Source organism: Schistocerca nitens, chromosome 1, assembly GCF_023898315.1.
Source record: "Schistocerca nitens isolate TAMUIC-IGC-003100 chromosome 1, iqSchNite1.1, whole genome shotgun sequence".
NCBI classification, from domain to species: domain Eukaryota; kingdom Metazoa; phylum Arthropoda; class Insecta; order Orthoptera; family Acrididae; genus Schistocerca; species Schistocerca nitens.
The window spans coordinates 560,605,981-560,620,925 of NC_064614.1; the positions used below are offsets into that span (position 1 = coordinate 560,605,981).

Sequence of the window (14,945 nt, forward strand, 5' to 3'; positions counted from 1 at the left end):
TGGACATGTAGCCAGGTGTATGAATGGTAGATGGGCCATGGAAGTTTTTTGCAAGATATCAAGAGATAAAAATAGTCCAAGATGACAACCCAATGAAAGGTGAGCAGATGACATTAGAAAACATATAGGAGCAACATGGATGTATATCTGTAAAGACCACAGAGCATCAATAGCTCTAGAGGAAGCCTTTACCAAGCAGTGGATGCCATGTGAATGACAATGACAGAAGTGCAAATGGTGGTGTCTTCTACAAGACTGTATGAATAAGTTTCAGCACTTAAAGAATGAATTTTTGATTTCTGCAGAGTATCTCTCATAAGAGTTGACAGGTGTCAACTGTCTTGTGTTGTAAAGATATTTTCAATTTCATTTTTACACTGTGCCGGTGCAGCCACCCTAAAAACAGACTGTTCATAGGATATTTCATACCACATCCAATGTCAAAAGGAAATTCGCTTTATTAAATTAAGGTTACCTCAACCCTACTTTCAAGGGCCCAATTGAAAGAGCAAGGTTAAATTGGTTTTGTGCAATATTTGGTTGACAAATATTCACTAATATTGGCAGCAAAACAAAATAATCACTGTTTTAACACGTAATTGTACATGACTACTGTACTGTGCCACTGTAGCCGGTTCTGATTGTGGTAATAGTGAGGTATGTCACAGTGAAGTGGCCAAACCAAGAAGATTGCACAGTGTAGCACAGTCAATCAAAAACAGATAAAATTAAGAAAATTGCCTTTACTTAATTAGGCTTGCCTTCTGGAAGCAGCTGACAATTTTGAGGGGGAAAAAAAAAACTTTGAAATTTTCTGTTTTATTGCTACAATCTGACTGCATATTCTTACCTAGACTATAGTTTACGAAAAAGAAGCAATCTGTTGTGTGAATGAAGAAATGTAATATGAATATGATAATGAACATCCATCTGACTTTAAAAAGTTGAAAGCTGTAATTGATTCAAATGCCGATTTGACCAACATCGTGATTTAACAGCTCTGGTCCTTTTGAAAGTGGTGTGCCACTGCCCTCCATTATTTATGCTGGCTTACCCAGCCAGTTCTATGGGCACTCACAATCAAATATACACTACACATCTTTGTGTAACTTGGCATGTTTCACAGTAACAAGTCATTGGGAGAGGCGAATAAAGCAATGAGACAGGAAAAAAATCCATGGGATCACTGGGGAAAAAAAACCCAGACCTTATTATTTGTAGTCTGGCACTGCATAATTCCTTCATTTACCAAGAAGCAGGTGTTGAAAAATGTAGCTCAAGATAGAAATGCAGTGGGATTACAATAACTGCCTAAAAGTCTTAATATAAAATAATCATTTCAGGTGACCATAACACCCAAGTATCTATTTCATGCAATTTACAATACTGTCTCCATGTTAGCAAGAAACACATCACCACTACTACAGCATGTTAGTTCATACTTGTAACAGTGCCACGATGTTCCAAAGACACAGCATCAGTTAGCTGACCTTTTTCAGAAGTCTCTTTGCCTTTGGGGAGTGCATCTTCAAGTGGCACTATTCGGGTATCCTGAAAATCAAGAATCATCGTTTACAATTGGTACTAACAATGGATATAATACGAGTCATGTGTGTATAACACATAAGGTACACTCCTGGAAATTGAAATAAGAACACCGTGAATTCATTGTCCCAGGAAGGGGAAACTTTATTGACACATTCCTGGGGTCAGATACATCACATGATCACACTGACAGAACCACAGGCACATAGACACAGGCAACAGAGCATGCACAATGTCGGCACTAGTACAGTGTATATCCACCTTTCGCAGCAATGCAGGCTGCTATTCTCCCATGGAGACGATCGTAGAGATGCTGGATGTAGTCCTGTGGAACGGCTTGCCATGCCATTTCCACCTGGCACCTCAGTTGGACCAGCGTTCGTGCTGGATGTGCAGACCGCGTGAGACGACGCTTCATCCAGTCCCAAACATGCTCAATGGGGGACAGATCCGGAGATCTTGCTGGCCAGGGTAGTTGACTTACACCTTCTAGAGCACGTTGGGTGGCACGGGATACATGCGGACGTGCATTGTCCTGTTGGAACAGCAAGTTCCCTTGCCGGTCTAGGAATGGTAGAACGATGGGTTCGATGACGGTTTGGATGTACCGTGCACTATTCAGTGTCCCCTCGACGATCACCAGTGGTGTACGGCCAGTGTAGGAGATCGCTCCCCACACCATGATGCCGGGTGTTGGCCCTGTGTGCCTCGGTCGTATGCAGTCCTGATTGTGGCGCTCACCTGCACGGCGCCAAACACGCATACGACCATCATTGGCACCAAGGCAGAAGCGACTCTCATCGCTGAAGACGACACATCTCCATTCGTCCCTCCATTCACGCCTGTCGCGACACCACTGGAGGCGGGCTGCACGATGTTGGGGCGTGAGCGGAAGACGGCCTAACGGTGTGCGGGACCGTAGCCCAGCTTCATGGAGACGGTTGCGAATGGTCCTCGCCGATACCCCAGGAGCAACAGTGTCCCTAATTTGCTGGGAAGTGGCGGTGCGGTCCCCTACGGCACTGCGTAGGATCCTACGGTCTTGGCGTGCATCCGTGCGTCGCTGCGGTCCGGTCCCAGGTCGACGGGCACGTGCACCTTCCGCCGACCACTGGCGACAACATCGATGTACTGTGGAGACCTCACGCCCCACGTGTTGAGCAATTCGGCGGTACGTCCACCCGGCCTCCCGCATGCCCACTATACGCCCTCGCTCAAAGTCCGTCAACTGCACATACGGTTCACGTCCACGCTGTCGCGGCATGCTACCAGTGTTAAAGACTGCGATGGAGCTCCGTATGCCACGGCAAACTGGCTGACACTGACGGCGGCAGTGCACAAATGCTGCGCAGCTAGCGCCATTCGACGGCCAACACCGCGGTTCCTGGTGTGTCCGCTGTGCCGTGCGTGTGATCATTGCTTGTACAGCCCTCTCGCAGTGTCCGGAGCAAGTATGGTGGGTCTGACACACCGGTGTCAATGTGTTCTTTTTTCCATTTCCAGGAGTGTACATATGAAGATGCTTATAACATCTTCCAGCCCCAAAAACCATATTGAAAATGATTTTCATAAAAGCAATTACATAACCATGTAAAATAGGTGCTTAACATTACAGAAAGAGCCACCAATTTTGCAGTGTTGTCTTGATTTCCAGAAGGACCTGCAATTTATCCCAAACAACATAATAAAATAAATACATTTCTATAATGTGTGTGTTCAGATAAAAAATTGAACTGAGGATTAATTATTGTAATAATACAGTATTTTGTATAATAGAATGATGATGATCAGAATGCTGAATCGCAGAATGACTATCATCAGAATGCCATATCATCTTACAGGAATATTGCTGACGCTCAAATTGAAATGTATATGACACTATTTTAACTGTTATTGTCAACATAATTTTCAATAACTGTTATTCCTTCAGAACCAAAATCCGTAAGTTATTGATGCTCAGAACACCATTGGCTGATCACATCTATAGCTGAATGGAACAAGAACCTCAAAAGCAAATTAATAGCTCTGATATCAAATGGGGCTATACTAATGACAAACTATTCAAATCTACCATACTGAAGAACAAATACATTTGTTTGACTATTTCACATGGCACTATATGAAATGAGTATGTGAAGAAAATAAGGTAGCTCATAAAGAAAACTACAATTAACATTTGTTTAAAATTTCTCATAAAATATATTTCTACATGTGTCTCTTGTACTGAAGCTATGTAACTCTATGAAATTTTGCCAGAGGTCACAGAAAGACAGTACTATCAACAGCACTAATGGAGCTCATTTATTGGGAAATATTTGTTGAAGTCTGTAGGCATGACGTACTTAAAGAAATGTCTGACTGGCAAATATAATAGAATTCTACAAACCACTGCTTTTCCTGTTAGTTATTTATATTAAGGGACTGCATGTGGGAAAGCAATATTAATAAGCAATCAGTCAGAATAACGAATAGGATGTAATGGAGGAGTAAAACAGGTTTGTTATAATAATACTAAGGGGCAATCAGAGCTCAGTTACGAAACTTTATTACAGACCACAGAGCAAAGTGTTTTATGGGTAACATCTACTATCCTTATATGGTGTTACCTGTGCTTTTTCCCAACCTGTAGGCATAGATTCTTTTTTTTTTTTTTTTGAGGGGGGGGGGGGGTTGGTGGGGGGGTTGGAGGGGGGGGGGGGGGGGAGAGTGTCAAGTGATATGCAGTATACACATTCAATGGAAGAGCCACCTCAGCTGCGAATTCTATGCAGAATCTGCCAGGGATTCCATCTGGCTGTGGGGTCTCATTCAATTTCAGGGTTTTCACTTGTTCTCAATATGACTGACAGTAATATCTTCATTACTCATCTTCACAGCTGTGCAAAAATTAAACTGTCGCAGCACTCCTGGAGCTTCCTTAACAAAGGAACATTTGAAAATGGGAGTTTAGATTTTCTGCTTTTGCTTCACTACCACCAGTTTCAATTCCTTTGTCATGCACGGCTGGCTGGACACGCAACTGTGGTGGTATTCATAGCTACAACACACAATCATGATTTCTTCAGGTTCTGTGAGAGGTCATTCAATAATATAAGCTGCTTAAGGCATCACACATTATCCTTTTGACAGCCAAACATTTTTCATTTAGCATATTTCTATATATAGCACTACGCTTTGTTTTCAGGGCCAGTTTAAGGCCCAAGCGACACAAGCTGCAGCTTGAGGCACCAATCTGAGAGGGGCACCCAAGACACCACAAACTACGATTTCTGTACAGGATGTTCACAACTGGTAGCAGCAAATTGGGGTATCAAGATGAGTGGGGCACCAAGGATGCCTAAGGGCAACATTTGAATAAAATCTTCACTTTTCCAGTTATGTCAATTCGAATAACATTCTCGAGCTTTCAATGGCCATCTACACCCCAGTCATCAGGAGTAAAGGGAAAAGGGGGGAAGAGGCCAAATTATAAGTCACTTGTGTGGAAAACTGCTCTCAAACCTGCCCTGTTTGTTTTACAGCTTTTGTATGCAAGTTTCTTTCTGTTGCATGGAGGGTCTCTTCCATCACAAACTGGGTCTAATGTGATTTGCCTTAGACCACAAGCAGAACTGGGATACAGATTAAGAAGTGAGAGTATGTATCAACAATTAGGGCTCACTTGAACCATTAACTGAAACAAAAACGTTCATTTTAGAAAACCTATCACTTCTTAATAATATTGTGAAATGTTATCAACAGGCATCACACTGCAGTGAACAGCAAGTCATTTAATATTCAACCAGACGTAGCCTACAATCGGGTAAGGACTTCTATCCAGATAATCAGATGCCTAAGACAGAAGTAAAGCTGTGATGACGGGGCGTGAGTCGTGCTTGGGTAGCTCAGTTGGTAGAGCACTTGCCCGCGAAAGGCAAAGGTCCCGAGTTCGAGTCTCGGTCCGGCACACAGTTTTAATCTGCCAAGAAGTTTCATATCAGGGCACACTCCGCTGCAGAGTGAAAATCTCATTCTGGAATCAGATGACTGTTTTGAAACCTTATCATCTTTAAATTGGTATGCTTATTAATTGGCTACCATATTGGGGATATACCAATTTGATATATCATTATCAAAAATTAAAAAAATACTGAATGTAGCAATGGTAGAAAATGTGAAAGACAACATACGAGATTTGGCAAAAAGGATTGCAATGATTGAGTGGGCAGTAACAAGTAGTGTTAACATATGGATTATGTAAAGTATCAAAAATGTTTATAATTTACCTTCACTGTCATCTCCAATTATTAATATCACAAGACATCATTACCAGGTCAATGAAGAGTAACTATCATGTTGCAGCAGTCGACAACTTGGCAGCCAGGTTACATAATGTAGGAGAAGTCTTTCACAAAAAGATGATGCAAGCTGGTATACCCTTACTCTTCGCTGCTGCAGAACATGAACTGCTGCTGGTGAGGGTTTTAATGTGGATAGTGTGACTATGGTTTAAAAGTGTAGAGATCAGAATACCAGTTTGATTTTACATAGAGTATGTGAAGAACTTGCCCCCCTTCTTGCAGCGGCGTACCGTAGGTCTCTAGAAGAGCGTAGCATTCCAAAAGATTGGAAAAGGGCATGGGTCATCCCCGTTTTCAAGAAGGGACACTGAACATATGTGCTGAACTATAGACCTGTATCTCTAACGTTGATCAGTTGCAGAATTCAGGAACACTTATTATGTTCGAGTATAATGACTTTTCTGGAGACTAGAAATCTACTCTGTAGGAATCAGCATGGGTTTTGAAAAAGACGATCGTGTGAAACCCAGCTCGTGCTATTCATCCACAACACTCAGAGGGCCACAGACATGAGTTCTCAGGTAGATGACGTGTTTCTTGGCTTCTGCAAGGCGTTTGATACAGTTCCCCCACAGTCGTTTAATGAACAAAGTAACAGCATATGGACTATTAGACCAATTGTGTGACTGGATTGAAGAGTTCCTAGATAACAGAACGCAGCATGTCATTCTCAATGGAGAGAAGTCTTCCGAAGTAAGAGTGATTTCAGGTGTGCCGCAGGGGAGTGTCGTAGGACTGTTGCTATTCACAATATATATAAATGACCTTGTGGATAACATCGGAAGTTCACTAAGGCTTTTTGCGGATGATGCTGTAATATACTGAGAGATTGTAACAATGGAAAATTGTACTGAAACGCAGGAGGATGTGCAACGAATTGACGCATGGTGCAGGGAATGGCAATTGAATCTCAATGTAGACAAGTGTAATGTGCTGCGAATACATAGAAAGAAAGATCCTTTATCATTTAGCTACAATATATCAGGTCAGCAACTGGAAGCAGTTAATTCCATAAATTATCTGGGTGTAGGCATTAGGAGTGATTTAAAATGGAATGACCATACAAAATTAGGTTAGGTTAGTGTTTTTTTTAACGTCCCGTCGACAACGAGGTCATTAGAGACGGAGCACAAGCTCGGGTTAGGGAAGGATGGGGAAGGAAATCGGCCGTGCCCTTTCAAAGGAACCATCCCGGCATTTGCCTGAAACAATTTAGGGAAATCACAGAAACCCTAAATCAGGATGGCTGGAGACGGGATTGAACCGTCATCCTCCCGAGTGCGAGTCCAGTGTCATACAAAATTAATTGTCGGTAAAGCACATACCAGACTGAGATTCACTGGAAGAATACTAAGGAAATGCAGTCTGAAAACAAAGGAAGTAGGTTACAGTACACTCATTCGCCCACTGCTTGACTACTGCTCACCGTTGTGGGATCTGTACCAGATAGGGTTGATAGAAGAGATAGAGAAGATCCAACAGAGAGCAGCGCACTTCGTTACAGGATCATATGCTAATCATGAAAGCATTACGGAGATGATAAAACTCCAGTGGAAGACTCTGCTAGAGAGATGCTCAGTAGCTCGTTACGGGCTTTTGTTGAAGTTTCAGGAACATACCTTCACCGAGAAGTCAAGCAGTATATTGCTCCCTCCTACGTACATCTCGCAAAGAGACCTTGGGTATAAAATCAGAGAAATTAGAGCCCACACAGATTCATACTGACAATCTTTCCTTCCAAGAACAATACGAGACTGAAATAGAAGGGAGAACTGATAGAGGTACTCAAGGTACCCTCCATCACACAACGTCAGGTGGCTTGCGGAGTATGGATGTGGATGTAGATGTGGATGTAGTTTATACAATGGTAAACTATAACTAGAAAACTGGGAGAGAAACCAATAGTAATAATGGGTATGGAACGTGATTGAAAAATACAGTAGAAGCTGATGCTAAATGACCGAGTCAAGATTTTCAGAAGCCACCATAACATCCAGAGTTTACAAGATTAATATTTCATCGAAGTTTTTCCCATACAGAGATCAAGGTACAAAAGAAAGCATAGTGACTGGGGGTCCAAAATGGCACCGGGGATCAAAAATGGCAACGGAAACTTAAACTTAGTTCAGACACGTCTGTGTTCAGGGTGATAACAGTTTTAACTTTACCTTTGATATATTGTATGAGCCAATCAGGGTTCTGCCAATGAAAATACAAAGAAAAATGTGCCAAAAGAGGGCACTGTTTAACACTTTCATCAATTTTCAATAGTGTTCGTCCAGTATCAGAGGCTGTGTGTGGTTAATTGTCATGAACAGTCCTGCATCATTTTAAGAATTTTTAACATCGTGCAGCCCCTTCAGCAACTGTGATAATTAAACATATAACACGTCAGCCTTGGTTGCAAATAGAAACCAATCTTTACCTAGATTTCAGTCAAAATAATTTTGCCTTCTTCAGAAGCTACTGACACTACACTATTGCATGCCAAAGTATGGTGATGTCAAGTATAACGCTATAGCACATTAGTTCCCAGTCATAAATCTACATTACTTAGCTGAAGGGAAACAGCAGGCCCCACTGCACAGACGATGTCGGCAGGCTGCGAGAGTTCCGGCGCAGCTCTTGAAGGCTACCGACCTCGACTGCGCAGTGGGGCCTGATGTTTCACTTCAGATAAGTGCAACTGAGGCTAACATGTTACCTGTTTAGTCCTGTATCATGACAGTGGATACAAGAAAACGCAGTGGCCACAGGTTTTCTGAAATACTGAATTAAACAACTTTTGAAATAAAAATTAATTTCTGCAGGCCCAGGGAAACAAAATATAGGAATTTTGATTAGGTAAAAAAGTAATACATCTCTATAAACATGTGGAAGTAGTGGATTTTGATTCAGAAATAAAGTATAGAAAGTGCTTTTTTTACATTGTTGCACTATATGCCACACAAAATGGCAAACCAGTTTGGAACTGTTTGACACACAGTGCATCCTCCTGCATCAACTGCAGGCAGACAATTAGATCTGTGGTCCTGAGTAACTTGCCCCAATCACTGATGGACAGTAACAACTGGTCTCATCAAAATGGGACATAGCCATACTTCACTGACAGTCCAATATCATTTTTCGTGGTCTGTTAGCTTGGCAACTCTATATGCAAGGGATGGGATCTTGTGTTTGTGACCCACCATCCACGGTGATGCACAATCAAAAAAAGTGGGACTAGAACAAGATTTATGATTTTGTAATATGAACTTAAGATGTGGCTTATTCAGATTGAAAGGAAAGCTGAGAGAGATTAAATGGTGAGTTTATATCAACAACTGGAGTTTACTTGAAGAGACAATTCAATAGACACAGTACTATTACAAATTGTTTTCATTTCATTCTCTGCATTCTAGCAATGTCATGTTTAAGTTAAACACAACACAGCTAAAATACTGAAAAAATTTGGCTGACATGGCCTTATGTAACATCAGAAAAATAAAAACTAATTGTCTCTGGAAACTACTGATAGCAGAACGAGAAGTTTGAGGGTGATGTTTCATACAACAAAAAATATCCTGTTGGAGCTTACTGTCAAATTGTTATTTGCATGATCATAAGTATAAAATGGAAACTTGTCTGTATGAGTCAGATAAAAGGATCTTATTCCAAATGTGACTTACAGTGACAAAAATGTCTTCTCACAACTGAAAAAAGTTGCCATTACCACAGGAATAACTTCTCATATGCACTATGTAAAACTGCTTCCAGAATCCACATTTCTCCCAAGATCATTTGGCTACAAAGTGTCACACTTCACACCCATTATTCTAGCACATTGGTCTGAGATATTTAATACTGAGGATGTGTTCATTCGTAACAGACTATTAAATGCATTTTAGAAACAGCTGGCACCTGGAAACTGAAAACTACTGAAGGTCCTGTCAGTTTTGTTGGCATTTTCAAATATGTATTCACGTGGCTCAAGAGAAATCTCTACACATACTCGTCGTGAGCAAAACCAATAACTGCATCAATGAAGAAAACACTAACAGCATCCAATACACTTCGTGTAGATTTTGTTGGTGTTTTAACATTTTTTTGTCATCATTTTGTGTGCTTTGGGATAGTGGTGTATATATATATATATATATATATATATATATATATATATATATATAACAGAGGGAAACATTCCACGTGGAAAAAATATATCTAAAAAGAAAGATGATGAGACTTACCAAACAAAAGCGCTGGCAGGTCGATAGACACACAAACAAACACAAATATACACACAAAATTCAAGCTTTCGCAACAAACTGTTGCCTCATCAGGAAAGAGGGAAGGAGAGGGAAAGACGAAAGGATGTGGGTTTTAAGGGAGAGGGTAAGGAGTCATTCCAATCCCGGGAGCGGAAAGACTTACCTTAGGGGGAAAAAAGGACAGGTATACACTCGCACACACACACATATCCATCCACACATACAGACACAAGCAGACATATTGACTCCTTACCCTCTCCCTTAAAACCCACATCCTTTCGTCTTTCCCTCTCCTTCCCTCTTTCCTGATGAGGCAACAGTTTGTTGCGAAAGCTTGAATTTTGTGTGTATATTTGTGTTTGTTTGTGTGTCTATCGACCTGCCAGCGCTTTTGTTTGGTAAGTCTCATCATCTTTCTTTATATATATATATACCCGCTGGCAGGTCAATAGACACACAAACAAACACAAATATACACACAAAATTCAAGCTTTCGCAACAAACTGTTGCCTCATCAGGAAAGAGGGAAGGAGAGGGAAAGACGAAAGGATGTGGGTTCTAAGGGAGAGGGTAAGGAGTCATTCCAATCCCGGGAGCGGAAAGACTTACCTTAGGGGGAAAAAAGGACAGGTATACACTCGCACACACACACATACCCATCCACACATCTGCTTGTGTCTGTATGTGTGGATGGATATGTGTGTGTGTGCGAGTGTATACCTGTCCTTTTTTCCCCCTAAGGTAAGTCTTTCCGCTCCCGGGATTGGAATGACTCCTTACCCTCTCCCTTAAAACCCACATCCTTTCGTCTTTCCCTCTCCTTCCCTCTTTCCTGATGAGGCAACAGTTTGTTGCGAAAGCTTGAATTTTGTGTGTATATTTGTGTTTGTTTGTGTGTCTATCGACCTGCCAGCGCTTATTTTTATATATATATATATATATATATATATATATATATATATATATATATCCTTCACCCTACAAACCCCAATTTCCCACAGTTGTGCCATTAGTTTGATTATATTTTTGGATGGAGATGTTATTGTCTTATTTATATGTATTTTTGTGTTTGTTGTCGTGTCTACATAGTGACGTCATAGGTGCCATATTGGAGATGCTTAGAATAGCCATTTCCGCCATACTGATGATGTAACGAATCAAAGCAGACAGGTGGAATTGGACACTTCTGTAATCCCAACATTAGGAAGCCATGTATCAAAGTATATATATTTCCTTTGAGAATAAAACAACAAACAGTGTCGCACTTTGGACCGAGAAAATCTTTCGATGTTGTGTCTCCCACAGCATCAATACCAAAAGGTTTATTGCTAAAGAACTGAACACACTCCAGATGTTGGAATCTCACTTAAAGGAAAAAGGTAATGTATGTAAACATCCAAAAATTAGACTGCCTACCAATTACAAATGGTGTAGTGCAAGGCTTTGTTCTTGGAACCTGGTCTCTTGTTTACTGTATATATACAAGGTTTGGACAAAAATATGGAAATGCCACAGGAAATGCATGCTTGAATATAAATGCAGATGCTAGTCAAGCCTACAGATCACACTGTTGTATCTGACCACCATCAGCACCTGTGTAACGTCTTCAGTACAATGCAAGTGCCATTTTTGGTCAGAACAACATTCAATGTCGTTATGACTATATTATGACAGAGCTAAGAGAATTTGAACACTGGAAAATTGTTGGTGCTCGTATGGTGGGTACACTTCCATAACCAAGAGAACTTAATTGTTTGGTGTTTCAGGAGGCATCATATCAAATATTGATACCGCACAAAGGGAAAGCACATGAATGTCACCTGCTAAGTCACAATGCAGATGAAAGTGTGTGGATAGTGGTCACAGCGGATGGTCACTGCAGACAATTGTAATGAAAAAATATGAAGGGAGCAGCTGCAACAGTCAGTGCAGAATACAATAATTAGAAACTTCTTGGTCATGTCACCTTTAGGCAACTCTCCAAAAGTTCCCTTTCACTGTCAGAGTAAATTCAAAAGCACAGCAGCAATTCAGATTCAAACAGTTCAAGAATTTCATGACCATTTTAAGAAATGACCTGGATTTTTAATGCCAAATTGTATTCAATAACAGGATTTAATAGCCTGAAATGTGTTAAGTAAAAAATATCATACAATGTCATTCAATGTAAAAATGTAGTATAATGTAAACAGTGCGGATTCACTATATGAAGTTTTTGTACTAGGTCCACTTGAATGAAGTGCTATTTAAATATATCCCATTAAAATAACTCACAGAAGTTCATGTACATTATGTGACAACAATGATCGCCTATTAACATCTTCAAATTTGAATAAATCCTATTCTTTTCTTTTTTACCAAATAAAAGTTTTGCACTTGTTAACATCACAGATTTAATATACTGAAGATAAAATAATTTACCTGTAATTCATTTCGAAGACTTGTGTTTGAATGATTACTGTCAGGTGGAGAAACTGGTATGATGTAATCTCCTGGGCTACCAACAGAACGTGGACCTTGTTCCAGTGATGCAAAACCAAATGAGGTTGGGCCTGCTGACCTGTGTTCCAAATTCATTAATGATTTGTGCTTTATTATATATACTGATCCTGTTAATTTAATATTGCAGGAAAAATTGCTGCCCCCACCTGGTAAGAGGGCCCAGTGTCATAGAAGGCCTGCCTCCTCGAACAGCACCTTCCAAACGTTCTGCACTTCCCATCAACATCTTTGTGCGCTCCATATAATCCATATGAGTTTTAAAAAGTTCAGTGTAACGTTCATGCAGTTTGGCATATTCACGTTTCTGTTCCTGCTCCTTTTCCTCAAGACGTGCCACTGTTTCAATAAATCAAACAATTTTTTTAACATAATCTGGCACAGAAACATTTACGTTACAAGTATACATTCACAGCTAACAAAATCCTAGCACATGGGTATGAAATCGAAGAAACTAGTGAAAGCAATGATTGCGTTGTTCTTATAACAACGGTGTCATTCCTCTTAAAGGCAATGACTGTTGTTCATTTTGTGAAATACTTATGCTACTTGAGCTTCTAAACTTCCTTACACTAAAAATCCTAGAACATGCAGCTTGTTGTAATGCAAACTAATTGTCAATACATTATGTTAAATAATATCCTAAGACATTCAAAGAATAATAAACAACAAAAGTCAAGACACACTACCATGATCTGAAGAATTCTTTGCTTTCAGTTCCAACATACGAACTATTGATTCTAGACTTTCAATCTTGCTATGAAGATCCTTTCTTTCATCTTCACCAGCATCTTCAAGTTCCAAAAGTTTCTGAATAAAAAGTATGTACAGCATAATTATTAGGACGATGGTAATTACGTAAAGGTAATATTATACACTACTAATTCTCACAATGAAATTATTGTTCTAAGTGGCTTACCTGTTCAGAACTCTTTCTTAGCTGTTTTTCCCGTTCGTACTGTGTAACCAATTGTTCATTATCTTCTCTTAGCAGTTCTAATTCCACCTCATGTTCCTGATTTTCTGTATACGACAGATCCAAACACTCTAGTACATTGACAACCAATGGCATAAGATCTTTCACAACGTCTTCATCATATTTACTTATCATTTTCTCGAATTCTTGGTAAATGCTTCCAGCTAGTGATTGCACCTTCTCAGACATCACTACATGGGAATCCTCGTGGGTCCCGTAAACTGTTTCTTGCTCCATGTCCATCATTTTGACTAGCAGTATTTTAGCAACCGTATTTACTTACAGTCAACGACACCTTTCACTAACTACTGCATGTACAGGAACGCTAAGTAACGCTGTCATTCCACTAGAGAAATGTTACAGTGTGATATCACAGATTTTCAGTCATTAGAAGTCCGTCTTCTGCTTTTACCCTGTATCACTACACACTGACTTAAACATATCTACGAAATTAACGTCATGCCGCAGCACATATGGTGACAATTACCGTTCTACGCATTTCAGTGGCAATGTTTGGTTGTTACATAACAAGCCAGTTTTCAAAACTTACTTCGCGTCTACGAACATTTCTTTTTTTTTATGCACAACTACCTCCTGTCAATTTCTCGCTGCGCATTCGCTTACGATTTTACACAATAGATAGCACTGTATCGAAAATTTCAAAGAGTAAGCGAAACACTACCGCAGGCATTACAGTCACTGCTTTGACCAGACAACATATCCTTACAATTTACATTTTACGCAATCACCACAGGGTTGTTTTCCCGCAAACAGGTGTAAGAAAATGAAATATGCCATATCTACTTTCTGAACGCATTTTGCCTTATTTCACATCGTAGTTGGATCTGATCGATGTTCCGAAGAGAGTTTGCCTGACATTTGCGGCGCCGGCGCTTTTCGCTTCTGATTTCGAAGCTACTGTTCAAAAAGACTACAAAAAAGCTTTTAAGCATGTAAATAATAAAAAAATAATGGATGCTGATGTAGTTGATATAGCGAAGCAATAGAAGTCACTGCAGTCAACGAGCGCAAACACACAGCTGAACTTTAAAACAAGATAGTGAAATAAAGTAAAAAGAGTGACTCACAGAAGTCAATTACTTTTAATGATAAGCAACACTTTATTGTCATAATATTAATGTTGACTAGTTCTGGTCGCTTCCGACTGACGATAATACACTGATGTGCAAAACTTGCGGACTGAAGTGACTTTTGCCATGATGTGTCACTACCATGTACCATAGCTACATGAAAGTAGGACTATACATAGAAAGAACTGCTACAGTATAGTGCACAAGGTAACTGAAAGAAATACGCAGTGACACGAGCAGATATGAT

General features: G+C 40.2%; 1 protein-coding gene across 10 annotated transcripts in view; it reads right to left on the reverse strand.

Moving 5' to 3' along the window:
* The window catches only part of LOC126254530 (C-Jun-amino-terminal kinase-interacting protein 4), a 263,338-nt gene extending 249,083 nt beyond the window's left edge, over window positions 1–14,255 (reverse strand). For 6 of the 10 annotated variants that reach the window (XM_049955328.1, XM_049955324.1, XM_049955321.1 and 3 more), the window contains exons 1-5: window positions 13,551–14,252; window positions 13,321–13,441; window positions 12,781–12,970; window positions 12,554–12,692; window positions 1,443–1,551 (exon numbers count right to left, since the gene is read on the reverse strand). In XM_049955328.1, coding sequence (XP_049811285.1) covers window positions 1,443–1,551; window positions 12,554–12,692; window positions 12,781–12,970; window positions 13,321–13,441; window positions 13,551–13,853 — 862 coding nt within the window. In that variant the 5' untranslated portion in view covers window positions 13,854–14,252. Of the gene's footprint in view, window positions 1–1,442; window positions 1,552–12,553; window positions 12,693–12,780; window positions 12,971–13,320; window positions 13,442–13,550 lie in introns of all 10 variants that reach the window. The other 4 variants (XM_049955327.1, XM_049955319.1, XM_049955323.1 and 1 more) reach the window with 3 other exon arrangements.
* Between the last annotated feature and the right edge of the window lie 690 nt (window positions 14,256–14,945).